This window comes from Leopardus geoffroyi, chromosome B1 (genome assembly GCF_018350155.1).
Source record: "Leopardus geoffroyi isolate Oge1 chromosome B1, O.geoffroyi_Oge1_pat1.0, whole genome shotgun sequence".
NCBI lineage: Eukaryota > Metazoa > Chordata > Mammalia > Carnivora > Felidae > Leopardus > Leopardus geoffroyi.
In genome coordinates, this window is record NC_059327.1 from 185,618,289 (window position 1) to 185,643,386 (window position 25,098).

At 47.9% G+C, this 25,098-nt stretch overlaps 1 protein-coding gene across 8 annotated transcripts in view; it reads left to right on the forward strand.

Annotated features, from left to right (window-relative positions):
* Positions 1 to 1,323: 1,323 nt before the first annotated feature.
* CCDC149 (coiled-coil domain containing 149) overlaps positions 1,324 to 25,098 on the forward strand; it is a 96,380-nt gene continuing 72,605 nt past the window's right edge. The window contains exon 1 of one of the 8 annotated variants that reach the window (XM_045474375.1): positions 1,324 to 1,505. In XM_045474375.1, the coding sequence (XP_045330331.1) occupies positions 1,458 to 1,505 (48 nt within the window). In that variant the 5' untranslated portion in view covers positions 1,324 to 1,457. Of the gene's footprint in view, positions 1,506 to 1,704; positions 1,888 to 20,118; positions 20,226 to 25,098 lie in introns of those variants that run through there. The other 7 variants (XM_045474372.1, XM_045474373.1, XM_045474369.1 and 4 more) reach the window with 7 other exon arrangements.

The following is a 25,098-nucleotide window of genomic DNA, read 5'->3' on the forward strand; positions in this document are numbered from 1 at the left end:
TCTCCACGTTTCAGATCTCGGTAGCCCCATCTGATAAACGAAGAAGACAGCCATCTCACAGGGTTGATCCAGGATCCACAGGGGGCTAGAAATCACAAAGCACTGTTGGCAGTCAGGCTTCCACAACTGTGCAATAGGTTCACAACTCCTTCTCAACCTACCTGATCGTTTGTACGGGTCGCGCTTCTGCGACTGGAAAGCTCACCATTGGTGGTGGTCTGTGAGAGGAGTTTAGGAGACCCCGGGAAACCATCTTGAATAATAATGATTCATATGTTGAAGATTTCCTGCCCTCTGTAACTCTCTTCGGTCCTTCCTCTCGGGGGGAAAGTCTCGTTTGATGCCAGTAGGGTTTTGGTTTTTTTTAAGCTTATTTATTTTGAGAGAGAATGAGAGAAAGTGACTGCAGACAGTGAGAGAGGGAGAAAGAGAGAATCCCAAGCAGGCTCTGCACTGTCAGTGCAGAGCCCCTCGTGGGGCTCGAACCCACCAACTGTGAGAGATTATGACCTGAGCCAAAAACGGAGTCTGAGGCTTAAGTGACAGAGCCACCCAGGCGCCCCATGATGCCAGTAGGTCTTAAACACCTTTCCTGACACATGTGCAGCATCGTGCTCAGAGCTTTTAGTCCTATTTAGAATTCAATAGTGTTTTATTTTCAATATTTTTGTTTGCTTCCTATTTATGACAGCTGATAATTTGAGAAATAAATACAAGTAAACACTGGAAGCTTTAAAAACAATGTTAAATATATAATAACAGGAGGTTCGCTCATTCATGTGACCAACACATATTTGTAGAGCACCTACTATGTGCCAGGCCCTACACCTAGCATTCATTAGAGAACAAGGCCACCACCCTGTCCAGGTGACGCTTACTTTCTGGAAGTGGGTCAGGGGCTGGTCAGACAGTTGGGGGGGGGGGGGGGGGTTGGTTCTTGCAGGGGACACGCAGTTGTCTGTTGAGCCCGCCTCCTGCCCAGGGAGAGCAGGCATCCAGGACACAGGAGTCACCTGCAGGTTGAGACCACCCGCTGCCGTCCGTCCCTTCCCTTCGAGGCCCCGCATGAGGGTCGAGGGTCGGGGGCCGGCGCAGGGGTCAGGGGTCCCGGCGTGGAGGTCAGGGGTCGGGGCAGGGGTCAGGAGTCCCGGCGCGGAGGTGGGGGGTGGGGGGTGGGGGGGGTCGCGAGGCCCGGCGGCGCGGGGCGGGCCGGGGCCGGCGGGGCCCTGGCTGCGGGCCGGGAGGCCGCGGCTCCTCCTCCCCTTCCTCCCGCGGAGGCGGACGTTGAGTCAACAGCGCGGGCGGCCGCAGGCGGCGGCGCGGCGGCTCGGAGGCGCCCGGCCCTCTCGGGGCCGCGCGGGGCGCGGGTGGCGGCGGCGGCGGCGGCGCGGCGGGAGGAGGCGGAGGCGGAGGCGGGCGGCGTCCACGAGGCCGGCCCGCGCCCGCAGGAGGAGGCCATGAACGGCGACCGGACCGAGAGCGACTGGCAGGGGCTGGTGAGCGAGGTGAGGCCGAGGCGCCGGCCAGGCGGGAAGGGCCGGGCCGCGCGTCCCCGCCCCGAGCCCGCAGCACGTCCCCCCTCCCCCGGCCCGCGCCCCCCTGGGTGGCCGAGTGCGGCGGGGACGCGCGGGGGGCGGGGGACGCGCTGCTCCCCGCCCCCGCCAGGTGCGCCGCTCCTCGCGCGCCTCCCGGGCCGGCCGGGCGCCGCTTCCACGCCATCTGGTGCCGGCTTCAGGGGAGGGGCCTTCCCCCTCCCGCGGGGCTCGGCCCTGGATTGGAGAGCGGAGCGCGGGGGACCCGGCAGGAGAGGAGCCAAGTCCCACCTGCCTTCCCGGTCACCACCGTTGTGGAGCCCAGCGATTGGACGGCCCGCGCTGAAGCGGAAAGGTGGTGCCGGGGAGGGTGGGGGTGGAGATCCGGGCCCTGGGGTTCCCCCCGGGCCAGGTGGAATTACCTGCGGTGGAGGTTTGGGTGGGGGGAGTTCGGGGTCCTCCGTAGCCTTCATTCAGTCACTTACTTCTGTCAACACGTGTGTCTTGCGGGCCTACTCTGGGTAAGGTGGAGAGCCATTTATCAAAGGAGTGAACGACAGGTGCGGAAGGCACTCGATTCGTGCAAGCAGAAAACACCAGCCCTCTTCCCCCCAACCCCCTTTGTCACAACCACCTCGGGGTTGGCTTTTAGTCTCCTGAGCTATTGCCTCTTCAGCCCAGCCTGAGTTTTTTGGCCTGGGAGGGGCTGTCCGGCTTCTGCAGGTGACAGTGAGGGCTGATGTCTCCGTGTCACAGGTAGGTCGCTCGTCCTGACTTACCGCCATATGTGATGGCAGTTCCCCGTACTACCTAGCCTTGCTGAGCACCCCCTCTCCCCCCAGTTTTCCATTCTCTCCCTCCCGAGAACCATCCCTTTGCCCAAAGCCAACTTGGGGCCTTTTTGACTTTACTCCTGTGCACATAATGCAGGGTGTAGTGATTTGCTCTCTTCCTTCCCCTATGGGATGTTAGAAGGGAAACCCTTATACTTTCTCCTGTAATCATTTCCAGGGCCTCCAGGTCAGGCGGATAACAGTACTTAACGTCTGGTGTGTGCAAAGCGTTGTATTTCTGAAGAGGAATAAGATGTCATAAGTTCTTCCTGGTTTAGTTTGTTTACTCTTGGTCTAGTAGCTGAAAACTCCTAACTAGACGGTGCTCGGACGCATTGTCTTGCGGCCTGCGCCCTCCCGTCTCTAACTCTCTGGCTCTATGTCAAGGGACAGATCCTCCAGGAAACTTTCAAGAATCAAGAATCATACCCAGTAGTCAAGGAGGATGGGGGTGCCTCTTCATAAGAGTCCAGGGTTAGCCTCTGAAATGGCAGCAGAATGTTCTCTACTCCAACAAATATGTATCGAAGGTCTATTAGCAGCCAGGTACCTCGCTAGGTGCTTGGGATTCAGCGGCAAAGAAGGCAGACAACCCCTTCTGCTCTCAAAGAATTTCTGGAACCTATGCTACAGTTTGGGAGAGTTACATGATAAACATGAAGAGAATGCTAAAGGGTGGAAAACCAGAGGAAGGAAGTGCTTCATTGCATCCGAATATGCCTCCCCGAGGTGGCCTTCCTTCTGCCTTGCACTGACCACACTACTGTGGCCTGGTGGTCTCTCCACCGGGATGTGTGTTTTACTTGGCTTTGATCCAGGGGCCTACACACCGAGCTCCATACACAGCGGGTGCTCAAAAAATGCTTAGAGAATAAATCAAGATCCTGACATGTGCCTTTTAGGAGTTGCCTTGCCTGTCCCAGCTGGATTTCTTCAGGGTAGTGCATTCGTGCCTTCCACAAACACTCAGTAAAGGCTCTAGGGCGTGGAAGGCACACAGCAAGGAGCTAGGCTTGCCCCTCTCCTAATACCTCATGGCTGTTTCTTGAGTCCCTCATCAGTGTTAAGTACTTTACATAGCCTCATTCTCATAATGTTATAAAGTAGGAATTATTTCTCATTTTGCAAGTAAGGACACTGTGGCTCAGATAGGTTAAGGAGCTTGCCAGAGCCTTACAGCTGGAGCGGGCAGAATTTGAACCCTGGTCTGACTCCAGAGCTTGGAATCATTAGGCCATACTTTGTATGTTAATCATTGGTTCATCTCTGTGTATCTTCAGCTAGACAGCAGGTTCTCCAAGAGAGACGACCATGTTTTATTCACCTTTGAATCCCCGGTGACTAAATCAGTGTTCCTCAGAGTATGATCTACAGATCACCTGCACCCCAGTCATTTGGGGAACAAAGAGCGCAAAGAGTCACTCTGCATTTTTGGGAAAAATGCAAGTTTTAAAGTCTCTCCCCGGATCCGTTGTGCATTTCCCCCTCTTCACCGTGGATCCTTCTAAGTCTTAACCCCCCAATAGCTGTGAATGGGACCTTATTTTGAGATCGGGTCTTTGCGGGTGTAATTACGTTAAAGACTGTGAGATGAAATCATCCTGGATTTAGGGTGAGCCCTGAGTCTAATGACTGGTGTCCTTATAAAAGAAAGTAAAGATAGATTTCAGACACAGAGATACAAGGGAGAAGACAATGGGAAGGCACAGAGAGGGAGGCCTATGAAGATGGAGATCGAGATCAGCGTTGCACATCGAAAGTCCTGGAATGTCAAGGTTTGCCAGCTGCCACCAGAAGCTGGAAGAGGCACGGAACCGATTCTCCCTTAGAGCCTCCAGAAGGAATCAGTTCTTCTGACACCTCTTGACTGGGGACATCTGGTCTCCACAGCTGTGAGAGAATACATTTCTGTGTTTTAAGCCACCCAGTTTGGGGTAACTGGTTATGGCAGCCACAAGAAACTGATACACCGATGGCATGAAAATGCCCAGGGGTATAGCCTAAAATCTGCTCTTCTCAGACACTGAGCTACCCAGGGGATTCCCCTGCCCCACTCAAGTTTAGCTGGCCGGGTGCGGACTGGGCCTGTTGTGGAGATGCCTGATACGTAGCCAATAGGATCCAAGGGAGAGAGTGGTCAGTGGCTGGTGGTGTTTCAAAGTGATTTTGGAATCCAGCCAGAAGAACTGGGGAAGACAGTCACCAGACATCTGACCTGAGCTGAGTGGGCCTTTTAACAGCTCACATCGATTTCTGCAGAGGACCTGGTTTCTGCCTCCCGCCCTGGACAGGCACTCCATTGCCCTTCCTGCCCAGAGCCCTGTGCTGCCTTTCCATCGGTCTGCTTCTGCGGCTCACCTCTACCGAGCCGTCTTCACTTAAAATGATCCTACGGAGATTAGTTTTATTTTCATATTTTTAGTATAACTAGCTGAAGTTGCAGCCCACTCGTAGGCCCCAAAGTAAACACAGCCATGCATGTGAAAGAAGCCTGGCTGATGTTCTCTTTTAGAAATTAAATGTCTGGGGAGGGGGAAATGTTCTTCCTAGCACCACCTGAAGTGATCTTCCAAAAGATCTCTCTCTCTCTCTCAGGGAGAGATCTTGAAATGCAGCCATGCAGACCGTCAGTAATTTTTTATTTCTAAAATAAAAATGCGGGCCACCTCTTGGCCCGCTGCCTTATGATAACCCATGCCTAGTTCAATTTCACTATTTTCACCATTTGAATTTTGGTTAATTAATTAGATAGCAGTCAGCATCGTATTCTTTGAGTGTGTTGTGTAACCCTGCACCTCTACCCAGGATAGAGCCACTGACATTGGAAAGACAGGGATTGAATAGGCCCTATGGTTTATGGTGTGGCTTTGGGTCTCCGTTGTTGACTGAGCTCTGGCGGGTGAATCTTGGCTCTACTTTTCTCTGGGTGCGAATGATCAAAAACCCAACCCAAAGCAGTTCAGCTCAGGGAATTTATCGGCTGATGTTGTGGGTTGAATTGTGCTTCCCAAAAACATATGTTCAAATCCTAACCTCCCAAAGCTGTGAAAGCAACCTTGTTTGGAAATAGGATCTTTGAAGATGTAATCAAGTTAAGGCAAAGTCATTAGAGTGGGTTCTTAATCCAATGACTAGTGTCCTTACAAGGAGAGGAAAATTTGGATATAGGGATGCACAGGGAGAAGACACTGTGTGAAGTCACAGAGGAAAGGCCATGTGATGACAGAGGCAGAGACCAGGAGTTATGCAGCTAAGGAGTTCCAGAGATTACTGGAAACTACCAGAAGCTAGGAAGAGGCAAGGAACAATCCTCCCCTGGAGCCTTATTAGGGAGCATGGCCCTGCTGACACGTTAATTTTGGACTTTCAACCCCCAGGAGTACAAGAGAATGAATTTCTGTTGTTTCAAGCTGCCCAGTTTATGGCAGTTTGTGACAGCAGCTGCAACAAACCAATACAGCCGACCTGTCTAGTAATTCCAAGAGAGGAGTGGTTTGGGCCCCAGCTGGATCCCACACTCAAATGGGCACTTTCTCTCTATCCATGAGTCTCCTTGCTGTTTGTCTTAAGTCTCAGCCTCCGTCCTTTTCAAGTTCAGAGAGGAAGACAGCAACTCTTATGTAGTACGTCCCATAAAACCGCAGGCGTCCCTCCATTTGAACCCACTCAGATCACTCACCTGGCCTGGAAGACAGTGGCTCAGGAGTGTGGTAATCTGGTTGCGGGCCCTGCCCAGGAAGGCCACGTGGCCTGAGAGCGGGCAGGCAGCAGGGGCTATTTGCCCGAAGCAGAATGGACTGGAAAAGTCCCTGCACTGTAGAGCTTCTCTGAGCCTCGTTTTCCTAATCTTCAGATGGGTAATGAGTACGTACCCCGTAGGTGTGTGAGCGGCTTGTTAGTCCTTGGCCCTCTGCCTGGCAGGTGGTGTTTAGTGAACGTTAGTACAATGAGCATGAACCTCAGGACAGAAACTTAGGCGTTCGTGAAATGAAAACGTCTATATTTTGCTACAGCATGTGAATTTTGATTACACATTCCCAGGGATGGAAATGTACTTTGGGTCGGAGTCCTGTGTCTCCCCTTCCCCCAGCCTGTGTTTAAGTTGTAGGGGGCTTAAGTGGTTCTCAGCCGCTGGCAGGGGTGACGGGGTAGGGGTTATGCATCCCGTCTGGGCTACTTTCACATAGTCACAATCTCCTCATGTTTCATCTAGTATCTAGTCATAGGTCACGGTTGTGTCTCTGCTTGTCCCCCTCTCAGCAATGGCTTGTACCCCACCCGTGCTACTTTGGGTGAACGAAGAACAAGTTGATCATTTGTTCCTTCGCGGCTCTGAGCCTTGCTCAGAGGACCTTGCTGAGCAAGGGGGACCTTGCTCTCTTGCCCAGGGTAAAGGCAAGGGATTCATATTCCGCTGCCCCCAAATCACTCCTGAGCTGACGGAAACTTTTGGAAACTATTGTGCAGTTGTCTGCATACATACACCACACGATACCGGGTGGGTCCAAGACCCTTGAGGTTATCGTCTACTTCCCCAGAAAGAAGGGTGAATTTTTTGGGTTAAGTTTAAGCTACTTCAACAAAGATACCTACCCTCAAAATATGTTGTTTTAAATAAGGTGGATATGTTGGTCTCTTTCACGTTACAGTGTGTGGTGGTCCAGTCTGGGAGGCCCTGCTCTGTGAGTCATCTAAGAACTCAGATTTTTTTTACCCCTTCTTACTCCAGTGTGTCTTAGGGGGTGGTCCCCGACTGTATGTATGAAGCTGGTTGTTGCCATGTTTTTGTCCCAACCCATGAGAGTGGGGGAAAAAAAAGGGCAGGGGGAGTCCAGGGTGAGGGGCTTTTTAAAATTAGGGATGACTTCTCACATCCCATTAGTCTGAGCATAGTCACGTGGCCACACCTAGCCATGGTGGCTAGGGAGGCTAGGGAATGGAACCTTATCTGTGCCCAGCTTGTACTTGGGAAGGTTCTCTTATCACCACTGAGATGGTTTTTCACAGTTTGGGAGGTTCAAGAGTAAGAAGGGTACATAGGACAGGAAAACATAACCACAAAAGGAAAAAAGAATAAATTGTATTTTATCAAAACTTAAAACTTCTGCTCTTTGAAAAACTCCTTTAGGAAAATGAAAAGATAAGCCACAGACTGGGAGAAAATTTGTGCAGAACGGAAGTCTTATATCTAGAACATATAAAGGACTCTCACAACTCAATAATAAGAAAACAAGCAGCCTAATTTGTAAAATGGCAAAAGAGGGGTGCCTGGGTGGCTCAGTCAGTTAAGCATCAGACTCTAGATTTTGGCTCAAGTCAAGTTCATGGTTCATTAGTTTGAGCCTTGCATCGGGCTCCACGCTGGTAGTGTGGGATTCTCTCTCTCAAAGTAAACAAACTTTAAAAAAAAAAAAAAGAAAATGGCAAAAGAGTTAAATAGATTCTACACTCAAGAGATTTGGATGGTGGGGCACCTGGGTGGCTCAGTCGGTTAAGCATCCAACTGTTGGTTTCAGCTCAGATCATGATCTCATGGTTTCATGAGTTCGAGCCCCACATCGGGCTCAAAGCCTGCTTGGGATTCTCTCCCTCTCCCTTTCTCTCTGCCCGCCCCCCCCCCCACTCACACTATCTCTGTCTCTTTCAAAATAAATAAAATAAACTTTAAAAAATTAAAAAAAAGAGATTTGGATGGAAAATAAGCACATGAATATATACTAAACAGTGTCAGTCATTAGAGAAATGTACATTGAGGTCGCAATAAGGTTCCACAACACAACCTGTCAGGAGGGAAAAACAAACAGATAAAAAATGGATAAACTGAATGCCGCCAAGGATGCAGAGCACTGGAAGCCCCATGCGTTGCTGGAGGAATAGAAAGTGGTTACGGCCACTTTTGAAAACAGTTGTGCAATTTCTCATACAGTCAAACATACGCTTAACCGAACAACCCAGCCGCCCTGCCCCTGGGTGTTTACCCAAGAGAAGTGAGGATGCACGTCAACACCAAAGCCTGTATGTGAATGTTTATAGCCCTTTTTTTTTTTTATAATCACTGAGAATGGAAACCGCCCAGTGTCCGTGAACTGACGAGCGGATAACTGTCGTGCGTCCATGTAATGAAATCCTGCTCAGCGTTACGAGGGGACAGGTTACTGATCCGTGCAGAAACATGAATGAGCCTCCAAAACATTTGGTACACCTGAAGCTAGCGTAACATTGTGTGCCAACTATACTAAAAAAAGAAAAAAAAATTGGCAAGTGATGGAAACCAGAGGCTCGAGCCAAGCATACCTACTGTAAGATTCCATTAATACGAAATTTCTGGGGAGGCGCAGCTAGAAGGACAGGAAACAGATCAGTGGTTGCCAGAGCTTGGGAACAGGGTGAGCAGATTGACGGCAGGAGGGCACAAGGGAACTTTGTGGAGTGATGGATGTATTCTGTGCCTCAGCCGTGGTGACGGCTATGTGATTGTACAAGTGTAGTGAAATTCATAGAGCGGTACACCCAAAAAAGATGAACCTTTCTCTGTGTGAATTGTGCCTCAAGAAATCGAATTTTTTCAAGATCTTTTTTAATATTTATTTTTGAGAGACAGAGAGAGACAGAGCGTGAGTGGGGGGGAAGGGCACAGAGAGAGAGAAGGAGACACAGACTCCGAAGCAGGCTCCGGGCTCTGAGCTGTCAGCACAGAGTCAGACGCAGGGCTTGAACTCATGAACCTCGAGATCATGACCCAAGCTGAAGTTGGACGTGTAACTGACTGAACCACCTGGGTACCCCGAAATCTAATTTTTTTAAAGGGGAGAGATGGATATTTGAGATAGACATTGCTCTGGAGAGCTTTATTCCTTACCTCTTCACATCCCACTTCATCAGGTTTCCAGCACGACTAGCCGTGCTCCCCACCCTGGTCCCGGGGTTCCCCCTCCACTGCCCTCACTCATGCGGATTAGGCAGAGGCTCCATGCTCATTCTTAGAGACTCACTGATAGCCAAACTCTCTTTCTTTGCCCACTGATTCTGCCCTTTCCTCAACTTTGGAGATCTTTCTAGTCTTTTGGGAAGCCATGGGGGAGGGAGCTCCTGGGGAGGCTGTTCCATGCCCTGATGTCTTAAGGACCAGACTTCCAACACTGAAGAGCCAATCACTTTGTTACCTGTGTTTTGCTGGGTGCTCCCTTCCTTGGAACACAAAGGCAGAATGTCTGGTTTCTTAAAAAGGCAGAGGGATGTGCAGGGAGAAACAGGGTAGGAATTATAGGAAATGGAGGCAAGGTGGGTAGATAGGACATCAGTTAATATTTCAAAGTATTATTCATATTAATAATAGTATTAAATAAAAAAAACAGTACAGAATAGCAGGCACATATATAGACACTTGGTCAGGCTTGAGAGGTGGGAAAAAGCTTCCTAGAGGCAGTGGAACTTGAACTGGGTCCCTCCCCTTTGGGTGAAGAGGCCATGGGTGATCATGATAGAAGCAGGCATGAACACTGGGCTGGCAGTTGACCTTTGAGGAAATGCTTCTGACCTTTGAGGAAAGGCTGGAACTAGTGGGTTGAGGTACAGCAGACATGAAGGTTGGAAGAGCCAGGGTGGACCAGATGGTGAATGACCTCAAAAGCAAGACAGAGGGCGTGCTCTAACATAGCTGGTAATGGAGAGGTGCTGGACACTTTTTTAGCTGGGGTACAAGTCGATGAAACTATCTGGGATAGATCTGTTTCCACCGAACTCAGTGATCACTGAGCCCTAACAGAGTCTGCGAGGCACTATGCCAGGCAGCGGGGATGTGCAGACAAATTTGGTAACTTTGCCAGGAATCGGGGAAAGACAAGATGAGGGACTAGCAGTCTAGTGTTTTCTGTCACCATCAGCATTTCCGATTACTCCTTTGGCACCGAAGCCATGCCACTTACATGGTTTTCTAACTAACCTATAACGTGTCCATCTCTCCGCTGAACCCAAATGATCTTGAACTCCTTGAGAGCAGGGACCATGTGTTGTTAATTTGTGGCCTTAGCTCTCTTTGCACTGTGCTTTGCCCTTTATAGGAATTAAGTAATTGTAGGATATATGAATCTGGATGTTTGAATAAATGAAGTGGTAAGGAGATAACAGCGTCCGTGGGAATAGAGGAGAAGGGATGGCTAAGAGAAAGATTTTGTTTTTAATGACCCCGACAGGATTTCATAGCCAACTGGATTGGGAAGATGAAATGGAATGGGTCCAAGATGACCCGTGATGGGTGGCTAGAGAGAGGCCGGGCTGGGCATGATAGAGGATTGGGAGTGGCCAAGTCTGGTGAGAAGAGATGAGTTCCATTTAGAACTCTGCATTGTTCAGAGTTTCCTGGGAGTACTTGAACTCTTGCAAGGGAAGCTTAGTGCTTACTGGGAGCATTTTGGATGAGCAGCTATCTGCATAGTGGCAGGCTAATTTCAGAGTAAGTTTATTAAAATTAGCATGTGGGGGAAAGTGAGCACAACTGCTATTTTTAACTAATAGGATTCATGTTCTCTCCTGTGCAGGGAAATTCGCATATGCGCTTCTAAAATTGACAATTTCTACTCTTATTATGTTAAAAAATTAATTTAGTGACTTTCACATTGAATAAAATACATTGGCTGAAGATTAGAAGAGGACTTTGGCTAGTCCCTGAATGAAAATGACCAGAGTGAATGACATTTCTTACTCACCGCCTGGTTTTCCACTAATAAAACCACACTGGGGCTTTGGGTACCTCATGGTGGAGATCTTTGCTTAGTGGAGAGTCTGCATCTCTCTGTGGCCCATCAGGTGACATGGTGCCCGTGGGAGGGGATAACTGGTTCCCAAGGAACGTAAAGCTTGGTTGGTTTTTGTTTTGAAGTCTTCCCATTTTCATTTTCTGTATAAGTTTGTTCAATAATCTACTCTGTTTCTATCACCTGATGCTGTTTTATTGTGACATGTCATTTATGTCCAGGATATCAGATCTCCTTCAAGACAGTCTATCCTCTGTACAACTAATCTATTATGCCACCTTAAGAAGAAAAGCACTTTTCACTAAGTCTTCTTACTCCGAAACCTTCTTGGCTCCCCATTATCTGGTATTCAAAGGCTCCCCTCAAACTGGCCTTGAGCTTTCCAACTTTATGTCTCATTGGTCCCCTCAGAAACTGAGTGTTCCAGACAAACTGATCCATCCTGCATTCTGGTTCCTACCTCATTCCCACATCCTGATCTTATCTGGGTGGGCCTTCTACTTCTTCCCAGACCACAGCCTTTACGAGTCCTCCAAAGCGGAATAGAAGCCCACATCCCTCATAAAATCGTCCATGACCACCCAAGCTTGAAGTGAACTCTTCAGCCTGTTGAGTTACATAGCTTAGACTCCAAGCCACTCATATAGCACTAAAATGCTCCCAGAGAAATATAGGGACCTTCTCTGTGTGTGGATCTCAACTCCTACACAAGTTAGTGAGCTCCGAAGAGAAGGGACTGTGACCAGCTATGTTGGGTGGGTAGGAGATAGGAATGAATTTCATGCTATGACTCAAGAGGAGCAGAACTGAGTGGGGAGACTGAATAATACCCAAGAACCAACCCACTTCTGACCCATATACAGGACCTCTACTTTGAGGTCTTCACTCATGGAAAAGTGACTCATCAATGTGCCAGCCCACCTATAGCTTTATTAATGGTCGACACACAGGTAGAATGTTACAGATGACATGATTATACTCTCTGAGCAGGGGAGAAATTACCTGGGTGCAGTGGGAAGGTAGCTGATCTGCCAGGAGTCAATGTGATAGGGATGAGGGTCGAGAAGGACACAGGAGCCCACCTGAGCGTCTTCCTTGTCCCCTTGCTCTCATCCACTCTCGATCCACCTGAGTCTGCCTTCTGCCCCTACTTTTCTCCTGCAAGTCTTCTGCCCCTACTTTTCTCCTTGCCAAGCCCATCCAAGACCAGACTCCTCTCTGCCATGCACAGTGGTCTGTCCTCAGGTTTCAGCCTATGTGGTCCTGGCTGTGCAGCCTCTGACACTCCACTCTTCCTTCCCCACCTGCTGGGCTTCTGCATCCCTGCACATGGCCGCTGGACATGTCTCCAGGCACCCTACACTCAATGTGCCCTAACCCGAATCCATCCTCCCTCTGGCTTCCGCCTTTCCTATCTGTCTTCCCTTCTTCCATCCCATCTCGATTGATGATGTCGCTACAGAGTCATCGTTGATCGTTCTTCCCAGCTGAACCCAATCTGATTATTAATCAAGGCCCATATTTTCTGCTCTTGAACAAGTCTTTAATAAGGGCTCTGTGTCGCCATTTCCACCGTCCCACCACAGCTCAGATTCTCATTCACTGTCCTCAGAATTATCTGCTACATCCTGTAAGACCTTTCTTCTGTGTCCTGTCATCCAGCTGGAGTTGTCCTTATAAGCACTGAAATGCTTTACCACTCCTTTGCCTCAAGCTCTCTGATGGCCCTCAGGGGCCTGCAGAGTCAAGGCCAGTCCCTCAGTTGGCCTCCAGGGGCCCTGCTCCCTCCTCACCTCCAATGACTCCCCTGGGCCCCTTCTGCCTATCCACTCCCCCACTCTCCACAGAACTCCTAACAGATACCAGATCGTTCCAGGCCCTGAGGCATCTCTAGGTCTTTGCTTGTGTCCAAGGTGACCTCCTTTGCATACTTAAAGGCCATGGTCAAATGTCACATCACATGAGCGTCCTACCTCTCCTGGGCCTGGTATGTTTTACTTGGGAAGTTGATAGTACGTTTCAGTTGGGAAGATGGTGTGGAGAATTGTTGGCAGCATAATAAGGCAAGGTAATGGGGTTCCTGACAATGGGGGCCCTCAGAGAGGTGGAGGGGGCAATAATATCTAGTACAATTCCAGGCACATGGTCCTTGGCAGGTACTCATGGAAGGAAGGAAAGAAGGGAGGAAGGAAGGGAATAACGGGAAGGAAAGAAGGAAGGAAAGAGTTCACGTTGCCATTTCTGATACTGTCTTTGAAGCCAGCCCTGCTCAGCTGCTGGTGTGCCCCACTTCCAGCCTCTCCCCCAGACTGCTCACGGCCCCAAAGAAGCTGGGAGTGAGTGTCCACGTGGTGCCAGCCCATGACCGGTATCCTCACCAGCTGGGTCACGTAAGTCTTCAAGCTCCATCTGTAGGTAGCTACTTAGTGTTGGGCGAATCTCATGACTTCCCCAAGACCTCAAGTTTCTCTGGACTTTATGCAACGAGGATAACAATATCCGTCTTGTATCCCTCACCTGAGATGAGGCTAGAGTGAGGTGATATATATGAAAGTATGTTTCCAAGTCCCCGACCCTCTGCAGCCGAGGTGGTGGTCCTGTGCTTTAGGAAATGGTGCTCTCGGGGCGCCTGGGTGGCGCAGTCAGTTAAGCGTCCGACTTCAGCCAGGTCACGATCTCGCGGTCCGTGAGTTCGAGCCCCGCGTCAGGCTCTGGGCTGATGGCTCAGAGCCTGGAGCCTGTTTCCGATTCTGTGTCTCCCTCTCTCTCTGCCCCTCCCCCGTTCATACTCTGTCTCTCTCTGTCCCAAAAATAAATAAACGTTGAAAAAAAAAAAAAAAAAAGGAAATGGTGCTCTGGTCTTCGGGGCCATTGCTAACTCCTTCCCACGTTTGGTGGGGTCCTGAATAAGCCTCTTAGTAGGCTGACATCAGTTCTCAGGACACAGCACTTGCTCACAAAGAACTAACAGTAACCTCTTCCCTGGAGGACATGCCTCCCTGCCTCCTGCACCCGTTTCTGCCCTCCCGCCCTCTCCCTCACTGCCTGGTCAAGTGCCTGGAAGCAAAACTGGGATCTGACCCTTCCTTGGTCAAAAGCCTCCGTAGCTCCTGCTGGCTCTCACTTTGTCTCAGACTTTATTGTCGTTTAAGGCCTTTCTTACTTTCATCCAAACCAAATGATCTGGCCTTATTTTGCACATCTCCATTTCACATGTCCTGTGTTCTCGGTAAACAGAAGCACGCTGAGTGTTTGCAGGAGGCCAGCATTTCCACCCACCTGGGGTTTGCTCAGGCTGTGCCCTCTGGCAGGAACCCTGGTTCTCTTACTTCTCACTCCTCCTTCGAGGCTCAGTCATAACCACCTTAACCTCCAACTGGAAGGTCTTTGGCCTCCCGCGATCGCATAGCACCCAGATGCACCTCTGTGACCAGGTCGGAATTATTTACGTCCGTGCCTTGTCTCCAGCCTGGAGTTACTCAGAGTGGGAAGGGGTGGATGTTTTTTGAAGCTGCCATTATACCCAGCACAAAGTCCTGCTTGTAGACAAGTCTGAAAGAGATGACAAGCCTATCCAGCTCTCAGTTAATACTTGCATTGAAAACCTGCTGAATTAAAACAAGGACATCCATTTGTTTGCTCGTCAGAACAACATTCTCGTGTGTTTCTCTCCCCAAAGTCCCCTTGTATCCATTTGATCTCACAGACCTTCTGACTTTCCAAATACAGACTGTGACCTGTTAAAGGTAGTAAGTCAAATCTCCTTTTAATAAGCTCCAAGGGATTTATGAATTCACTAGAAGTCGTTTCCTCTCTCTCTCTCTCTCCATCCCAACCTCCCCTTCTTTCCTTTCTTTTCTTCCAAACTGAAATTTTATCGTATCAGATATATTGCTTGACAAGAGGCAGAAGCTGCGGGTGGGAAATCATTTAGTTATAAAGAGCTACTTTCTGTAACGGGCTCTGACCTGTGCTATCGTGCGTCGTACCCAGCCTCTGCCTTCACCCTGGGCTAGAAGGGTCTGTGCCAAGGTTGTTTGCACCCACCTTTGACTGTCATGCAAAGAAGCTATGCAATTGCTTTGGCCTCTGCGGTCACCTCATCACAGGGCATAATACATAAAAACAGTACCTTACCTCTGTCTTTCTTCTACTGATGCTTAAGAGGATTAACCCAGCCTCAGGCACCTTGCTAAAAGTTAGGGTGCAGAAGCCAATGGGATGCTGTCACCTTCTTCTCCATTCTCTTATCCTCATAACCACCTCGTCAGTTAGAATGAGCAGGGGGTAGTGTGAAGAAATGGAAAATCGGAGTCCTTATTGATGGTCACTTGGCAAGAAGCAAGTATGTGGAGGCAGGCCTTTTAACTTCAAGTCAGATGTTTCTCCCACCGGAAGGCTTGGGTTCCTATCCTCTGCATGCTCGTGCCAGCTGACCTAGATCTGAGCCCAAGAACTTGAGCTGAGATAGAGACTTCTGGGGTCGGGTTCCAAATCCCTGCCCAGACTTCAATAGAGGCTGGAAGTTGAGCAAAAGTGGCATCGGGGACACCTGCAGATGTGGCCATAACTGCAGGACGGTCAGGATGCCACCTGTGCTGTGGAGGCTGCAGGCAGGTGCTCCAGGTGACCCAGTGCTGTCTGAGCAGGGGGCTCCGCAGAAGGACTAGAATCTTTTTTTTTTTTTTTTTTTTTTTAATTTTTTTTTTTTCAAATTTTTTTTTTTTTCAACGTTTATTTATTTTTGGGACAGAGAGAGACAGAGCATGAACGGGGGAGGGGCAGAGAGAGAGGGAGACACAGAATCAGAAACAGGCTCCAGATTCTGAGCCATCAGCCCAGAGCCTGACGCGGGGCTCGAACTCCCAGACCGCGAGATCGTGACCTGGCTGAAGTCGGACGCTCAACCGACTGCGCCACCCAGGCGCCCCAGAAGGACTAGAATCTAATAATGCCACGGATCCACCTCCCCTGGATCCTACCTGCCCCCATCACAGAGAGTTTCCTTGGGCAGCTGTGGGGGCCCTACCCTTGTCGGCCTGAATCTGAAAGGGTGGCGAAGAGAGGTGAGTGACTGATGGTATTACCTAGAGATGGTAAAACTTTGGATCATGATGGATTTGACTTTAAATATCTGAATAAACTTAAGCGGTCCCCAAATTTAGAAAATATACGTATGTTTATTCATTTTTTAAAGTTTATTTATTTTTATTTTCAGGGAGAGAGAGAGAGAGAGCAGGGGAAAGGGAGAGAGAGAATCCCAAGTAGGCTCCGTGCTGTCAGCACAGAGCCTAATGCAGGACTCGATCCCATGAACCATGAGATCATGACCTGAGCCAAAGTCAAGAGTCAGACGCTCAACCAACTGTCCCTAGAAAATATACGTATGTTTAAAAGAAAATAACTGTAATTCTAGTACCCAGAGATGACTACTGTTAATATTTTAGTGTTTAATCATTCAGATATTTTTCCAGGCCTTTATTTCTAAAAATGAGTTTATATCACATGCTACACACATACAGTGAATGCACACGGTGAATGCTCAACACATTTTTGCATGTGCACCACCCAGGTCAAGATATAGAACATTCTCAGCTCCCCAGAAGGCTCTGCATGCCTTTCCTAGTCGACTCTACCCACCTACCCCTCCTGCACCCATTAAGCATTTTTTTGAATTCTGTCACTGTATGCTGTTTTATGAGGTGTTCTTTTTCTTGCTCAGCAATAAGTTGTGAACAGTTTCCACGTCACTAACTCATCTCCATTGACATCAGTCTCTGTGGCAGCACGGGATTACACCGTGTCGACAAACTATACATTTGCTGGACTTTGAGCCTATGTCTTAGAAATTCTTAACTGCATTGTTTCCCACTGTTGGAACACCCAGATGTCTGACATCAGAGTTCTGTTAAACTCTAGAATAGGCTGCAGGGACAGTGACTTTAAGGTTTTCCCGTGGTTTTTTGCACAGCCAGCTTATATCTTCCCTTGCTTTACTTAGTTTCTGTGAATGCACATGAGTTAGGCTGAACGACCTAATAACTACCCCTGTGCTCTGGGGCAAGGGTATCTGGCATCTTACCACTCGGTGTAAAGGTTTGTACAGGAGAGCAGATTCTAGGGTGTTCGTTCATCCTGTCCATCAACTTCTTTTTAAAAATTCATTTTTGAAAAAGGAAAGGAATTCATTGGACAATTTAAACACCTGGGTTTTAGAGAGACGTTCTTTTAAGATTATAAGATTGCTTGGTGAGCAAGGAAAATAACTGTTTTGATTACTGGAAACATTCGTGAGGATTCATGAGAAAAATTCCACACTTCTCCAGAAACAGTCTCCGACCTAGTGCTGAACAGTTAAGTTTTGATCATGTAGGTATTAACCGCACACATTTGGGGACCTTCCTTATTTTCACCCTCTCTGTTCAGCTTTTGATTATTTTACTACCGCTGTTTCTACGACCACTGCTGTGATTGCTACTACTCTCTCAGTATCATTATTATTATTAACTGCAGTAAAGTTATTCTTTTCATTCTGTTTTGCTTTTAAGTAGGCTCCACACCCAGCAGGGAGCCCAATGCGGGGCTTGAACTCTCCATCTTAAGATCACGACCTAAGCTGAGATCAGGAGTCAGATGTTTCACTGATTGAGCCACCCAGGCGCCCCAGTGAAGTTATTCTTACAAATGTGTCCATTTAGTAAGCTCTGTGTGCCATACATATAAGGTTCATCTAAGGTTTGGTGCAGGCACATATTTGAAGGAAAAAGGATATGTTTATTGGGTGCTATTTAATGTGCCCAGTCCTGAATGCTCTGTATATGCATTTCATTTATACCTCACAACAGCCTTGAGAGGCCGTTTCATTTGCTGTGATCAATATGGCTAAGAGTTGATAAGTAAACATAAGAGAAGATGCTGGCAATACAAGAGCTGGGATTTGAACTCGGGTTCTTTTTATTCCAAAGTCTATGTTTCCCCTGGTCTACCATAGCCTCACCAAATGGATGAGTGAGTGAACGAATGAAAAAAACATTCTAGTGTGGTGCTCATTTTTAGGAGGTGTGTATTTTGAATTACCAAGCCAAGAAGGAAGTATTCTTTCATTTAAACTCTATGAAAACCTCAGTATGGTACTTACACAGTTTTGTATCATGGATATCCAGTGACACCTGTCAGGGGTGACATAGGGCTCTCTTATGAACTCAGTTACATATCTTACATTAAAAGGTGCCAAATTTCCTCAGTATCAGTTGCTTGGGTGTGTTGGCATATTATTTAGGATTAATTTTAATGTAATACCAGAAACAGCAGTGGTTTGGATAAGATAGAGTTATCTGTATTTCTCTCTCAAGTACAGTGACTTTAGAGGAAGACCGTTTAAGGCTGATATGGCAGCTTACAGTTTTTCAGGGACCCAGGCACCTTCTGTTTCTTTTATCCACCGTTCCAACAGTGGAGCTTTCCATTTTCGGGGTGAATATTTCGCAGGAAGAAGAAAACATGAAGAAGAATATGCTCCTTCCTTTAAGGAAACTTCCCAGAAGTCTCCTGGAACACTTCTGCTTCCCTCTTCTTGGCCAGCACTTTATAGGAGATGTAGGGGATCATAGTAACTCCTACCTCCTAGGGCCTCATTGTGAGGACCAAATGAACTAATGTGCGTGAAGTGCCCAGAACAGTACCTGGCACACGGTCAGTGGTGGAGCAGGGTCTGCCCTTAGTGTTTTGTCTGATGCCTCCATGGCCATATCTGGGGTCTAGGCCCATCAGGCTTGATAGGTCTTTCCCAAAGACTTGTTTTAACTACTTTGGTCTTTGCACCCTCCTACACAGTACGGACAGCAGCAGTCCTAATGATATAGCATGAACATGATGATGATGATTGATGAGGAGGAGGATGATGATGATGATTATAAAGATAAAAAAATAATAACCTCTTAGCAAATGCCAGCTTCACGCCAGTGACTGGACTAAATACCTTGTTCCATTACCTCCTTTATGTCGCAGACCCTACGAAGGACACACTATCATGGTCCCCCTTTTACAAGTAAGGGGTCTTTGGCTCAGCAAGAGATGGATTAACTTGCTCAAGGTCATTCAGCTACAGGTGCAGGGCAGGGACTGGAATCCAAGAAAGTCTGACCCCCCCCCCCCCCAAGACGTATTTGGGATATCCACTGCCTTCCATGAGCTTTTAGGTCTCTCTGCCTCTAAAATTTCATCTTTTGGAATGGTTAGCCTGGTCACATATTTAGTCAGTCCTATTGACGCTGCTGTCTGTAGTGACCTTGATTATCAGTGACTTTCCTTACTGAAAGAGAAATGCCCACGCCTTGATGCTACCTGCATCAGTGATGTCTTCTCCAAAGGAATCCTTTAAGCGCCAGGTCTTGTGTCTGTACTTGCAGAGGAACAAACTGAAGCAACCCATGTTACTGCCATTTCAATGCTCTTCTGATGAACCGTGATTGTGGTGGACAAATGGGCTGTCCAGAGAAGCCATGAAATTATGCCCAGTGTTGGCTGTTGGCTGGTTGGTGATATGGAGACAATGAGGACTTTGCCATCCTCCCTGAAAGCCATACTAAATTGAGATCATCCATAGGAGCCCTTTGCTAGCATAATTGACCCAGTTGCACCATTACCAGCCAGGGAAACAGACCTGGACAGAGCCCTCGCCTTAATTAGTGTTTATAGTTTAGTCTGCCCTCTGAATAAGGCTGCGATTTGAATCAGCAGAACTGCACATCCACCCATGTTCCAGAATGAATCTCCACCTAACTTGTTGCCGTGGGGCCGAGTTCTGAACTGACAGTTCTTGTTGAGGAACATTTCTCACTAATCAGTACTGCCTGGAGGTGGTGGTAAGAAACTGATAATGACAAGCTCAGGAGCAAATTAACAGTGCTCAGGAAAATATGAGCTAGGCATAGAGAGAAGGCAAAAACAGCTCCCACTCACAACCTTCAGCTGGGGACACCTTCATGCTGTAGGCGGAAATTGGGGCCCAAGTGGCCCTTTAATGATGACTCCGTGATTCTCATGCAGAGAGAACCGCTGGGGGGAGCCGTGATGATCACGATTGGCTGGCATCTTGGCAGATGGTGGTAAGAGCTCTACTTCCTTGGATAATTAAAATAGTGATGGATTTGCATGTCTGATTTCAAGATCTCTAGTCTGCAGATGACTGCCTTTCGGGGGCAGACAGGGACGGAACACCTCCTTGCCTTGGAGTATCTGCACCTGACTCTAGTATGGAAGAGATGGAAGCCAGGGAATACTCCCACAAATGCTCCATCTTGAGTTGAGTCTTCCTCTGGAGCACTCTGACCCTCTTCTGGAACACTTCATCCCAGCAGGGAGATGATATTTTTCACAAAGGCAAGGTCTGCTGACAAACTTAGGAATGGAGGTTGGTTTTCTTTCTTTGAATAGGATGAACGCAGTTCTTTGGATTATTGTGATTATTTTTTTTTTTAATTTTTTTTTTCAACGTTTATTTATTTTTGGGACAGAGAGAGACAGAGCATGAACGGGGGAGGGGCAGAGAGAGAGGGAGACACAGAATCGGAAACAGGCTCCAGGCTCTGAGCCATCAGCCCAGAGCCCGACGCGGGGCTCGAACTCACGGACCGCGAGATCGTGACCTGGCTGAAGTCGGACGCTTAACCGACTGCGCCACCCAGGCGCCCCGGATTATTGTGATTATTAATAAGATTGGTGCCTTTAGAATTTATTGAGTGCTTTTTAAAAAAAAAAAAAAAAAAAAAACATGCATTGTCTTATAGAGCCCTTATGACTCTCCTGTGAGAGAGGTGGGGCAGGCCTGGGTTTAAATCCCACCATTTCCAGGGTGCCTGGGTAGCTCAGTCAGTTAAGCATCCAACTCTTGATTTCAGCTCATGTCGTGTTCTCACGTTTCATGGGTTTGAGCCCTGCATTGGGCTCTGCGCTGAGATCACTGAGCCTGCTTGGGATTCTCTCTCCCTCTCTCTCTGCCCCTGCCCTGCTCTCTCTCTCTCTCTCTCTTTCTCAAAATAAATAAACATTAAAAAAAATAAATCCCACCATTGCCACTGGCAAGTTGTGTGACTTTGTTCTTAAGTTTATTTATTTATTTTGAGAGAAACAGAGACAGCACGAGTTGGGCAGGGGCAGAGAGAGAGGGAGAGAGAAAATCCCAAGCAGGCTCCTTGCTCTCAGCACAGAGCCCAACACGGGACTTGAACCCACAAAATGTGAGATCCTGACATGAGCTGGCATCAAGAGTTGGACGCTTAACAGACTGAGCCACCCAGATGCCCCACAAGTTGCGTGACTTAAAAAAAGAAAAATCTCCTCGGTCCTCAGTTTCTTCATCTGTAAAAGGGGAGAATGTCTACTTTTTGGGGTTGTGATAAGGATTAATGACACATATGGGAAATACTGAATCACCTTTGGGCACTGAGTAGAGTCCACTATGGTGATGGTCATTCACCCAGCATTTATGTAAGAGGAAATTGAGATACAGAGGGGGTGAGTGGTAGGCGATGGCCATGGAAGCCACATAATTTCACTCTAAATCCCAGGTGTCATGTTGTGTCTATCAATAGTGCCTTTGTCTCTGTGCCTCCCAAATTCCCTTTTGTTAAAGGATAGTCCTGGAATCAGTTGGAGTTCTGCAAACGACTTGAGCCTCATCTGGGAAGTGGAGGCACTGGCTCACGGTGTTTGAGGGCAGATCTGAGAAGTCAGGGGCAGATAGATATACAGCGGTCACTGTGGCTCAACAGTAGTAAGGATTTTAGGGGTTTTTTTTTTCTTATTTTTTTTAATGTTTATTTTTGAGAGGGAGAGACAGAGTGTGAGCAGGGGAGGGGCAGAGAGAGAGGGAGACACAGAATCCGAAGCAGGCTTCAGTCTCCGAGCCATTAGCACAGACCCCCACGCGGGGCTCGAACTCATGAACCACGGGATCATGACCTGAGCTAAAGTGGGAAGCTTAACCGATGGAGCCACCCAAGTGCCCCAGGGTTGGTTTTTTTTTGTTTTGTTTTATGATTTCTTTTTGAGACAGGGGGAAGATGAGCCACGGCAATTTTATAGCTTTCAAAGACAGTTTGACCAAAATGTTGTCCATGCTTTGTTGGCTTTTTATTGCTACCCAGCCCACAAGAAAAGCTTTCTGCAATGGAATTGAATTATTATCCCATAATGAAGTGCCTAGTGAATCTCTCATTACATTCCATGTGTGACTGTTACATGTTTTAATATGTCATTGTATATGTGAGTGTTTGTGATGTGGGCTGTCGGTTACAGCTAGCGTACCCCAGGCCCCTGGCAGCCTGGATGGAAAAGGGTGAACCTCAGATGCGTGGGCGATTTTAATGCCCCATCCCGAATCCTGGATCTCTGTGAAACAAACCTGAATTGCACGCCTTGCCATCAGCATCTCGGCCGGAGGCAAGGTCAGATCAGCCTAGCGCTGGGGAGAGAGCAAAGTCGCTCTAGGCAAGCAATGGTCTTTAAAAATATATGCCGTCTTCAGCAAATGAGAGGGATTTCCTAGCCCATTTATGGCCAACTAGAAGGAAAGCAGTCTTTTTTTCCTTGCATTTCCTCCTAATCTTTATTGGCCTGAAAAGAACAGGGGTGCACTCAGACAGTACAGAGACTGAGAAGGTGGGGACAGGGAGTAAGGAAGGAATAACAGGAGGGAAGGACTGAAATAGATATTCAGGCAAACCCTCGTTATTCCTAACTTCACTTAACCAAGACTGTCAGTGAATTTCACATACCCCCCAGCTACCATAGTTCACATTATAAACTCTTCCAATTACCTGAAATCTCACTTAACTTAAATTTCCAGCACATCCCCTGGGGCATTCAAATCATCAAAGTTTGCCTGTCGAAAGTAATACTGAAGAGGGGGAAGCCGCCATGGTGACTCAGAGAAAGCTAGATCATAAAAAAAAAAAAAAAAAAAAAAAAAAGTCATCTTAGAGAATGGCATTAGAATCATTGTTACCAACCTGAAATTGCTGAAATGTTATCTAAAAATTACAGAGACGAACACAGATTTGGAACAGGGCTGTGGACGTGCTTAAGGAGACTGGGTTGTGATCGTGGCTGGCAAAGGCTGCTCCCACGGGTGAGTCAGTGTGGTGTGGTCACGATGGCCTCAGGCTGGAGGACCTCCGTGAGATGACTGTCCACGTGGGGTTGGCCCCACTTAGCATCTTACTCCATAGATGCCCAAACTCTGCCTAGCAAGGTTCAGTGTGTCCCTAAGTGACAGTCCTGTATATCTGGAGTGGTCAGTCTGCAAGATTTCAGAGAATGAAGGTGTAAAGGAAGTTTATGCCCCTGTGATATGGGGAAGCGCTCGTTTTAAGGAATAAAAATGAGGTGAAATTACAAATGCCATTATGGCAATTCTATAGGAACTGTCTTGTGACCTCTCCATACATATCAAGTTTTTGCAACCAGATTTCTTTCTCTAAATTTTTTTTTAATGTTTATTTTTTATTTTTGAGAGAGAGAGACAGGGCACAAGCAGGGGAGGGGCAGAGAGAGAGGGAGACACAGAATCTGAAGCAGACTCCAGGCTCCGAGCTGTCAGCACAGAGCCTGATGCAGGGCTCGAACCCACAATCCATGAGACCATGACCTGAGCTAAAGTTGGACATTTAACTGACTGAGCCACCCCGACGCCCCACCAGATTTCTTTTTCTACATGATGCTAAAGTAGACTGTGGAGAGTTAAGCTTAATAGTAAATAATAATTGATTAACTTACTAAAAAGTATATTACAAATAGGTAAATATATTTCAGCTTAGCGGGAATCAAAATTCATTTACATCTCAAATATGTATTGAGCACTCACTCTTGGTCAGGAGCTTGGCTCTGGAGACGCAAAGGTGAATGAGTTGGACCTTGGCTGCAGGGAGGCCTCAGTCGGTGGGGAGGCAGATGGGTGGGCTGGTGGCTGTGATGCCCTACTTCAGGTGTGCCTGGAATGTCACATGGTTACCAGGAGTCCGGAAGAGGGCAGGAGGAGTCCGAAGCAGAAGTGCAGCCAGGTACTGCAGAGCTCTCGTTTGCCAATCTCCGTAACAGGGATATTTTTAAAGGTGAGTGAGTGGCAGGACCTGATGTATGGTTTTCAAAGGGATTCGTACCTGGACCAGACAGGTAAGGAGGCAAGAGGAGGCTGTCGTGATGGTCCCGGCCAGACATCACTGGGCAGGGCAGAGTAGGGCTTCTGAGAATGGAGGGAGTGGCTTATTGGAAGTTGCAGTTATGTCGATTGTCGGATACTGTTTGCCCAAAGCCGCATATTGGGTGAGAAAGGAGGTATTCCTGGGTGGAGGACAGAGAATAGGGTAAGAAGAGGGCAGTGAGAAAGTAGGAAGTAGAGGAGGACCGGAGGGGGAAATACCTCTCAGAAAAGAGGGAGCCTACAGTTGAGAAGTTTCTAAATTATTCCTGAACACGAACCCTTCAGCCACACGAGTTTATCAGCACGTTGTGAAGCCTTTGGGGATTAGCAGGTAATATTCTCGCAGCGGCTAACGAGAGCTAGCCTGACCCCATCCGTAAAAATCGCCAAGGACCACGAGTCACTGTTCGAGGGAGAGAGTCACTCGGTGGAGAGGTTCCCTCCCTGACAGCCTGGCCACCTTTATCTCTCATCGCATTTGTCTAGCTGTAAAGCCATCTAAACAGTAATGTGGTATTTCAGATAGTCGTTTAATTATTATGATCTTCCTTATAGCAAATTATGATTTGCTTTATTGCAGATAACAGTAAGTGGGTAGATAAAAGCCACTCAGTGGTGAAAACTGTAGGTCTCGGTTCTTAGGATGAGAGCACAAGGCTACCTACGTGGCGTTTGTATGCAGGTAGGGATTGACATCGACAAATGACTTGTGAGTTGTGCTTTAAAAATACAATTGAAATGCAGTTCGAAAGAAGTCTATCTTGGAGAGGATAATAAAA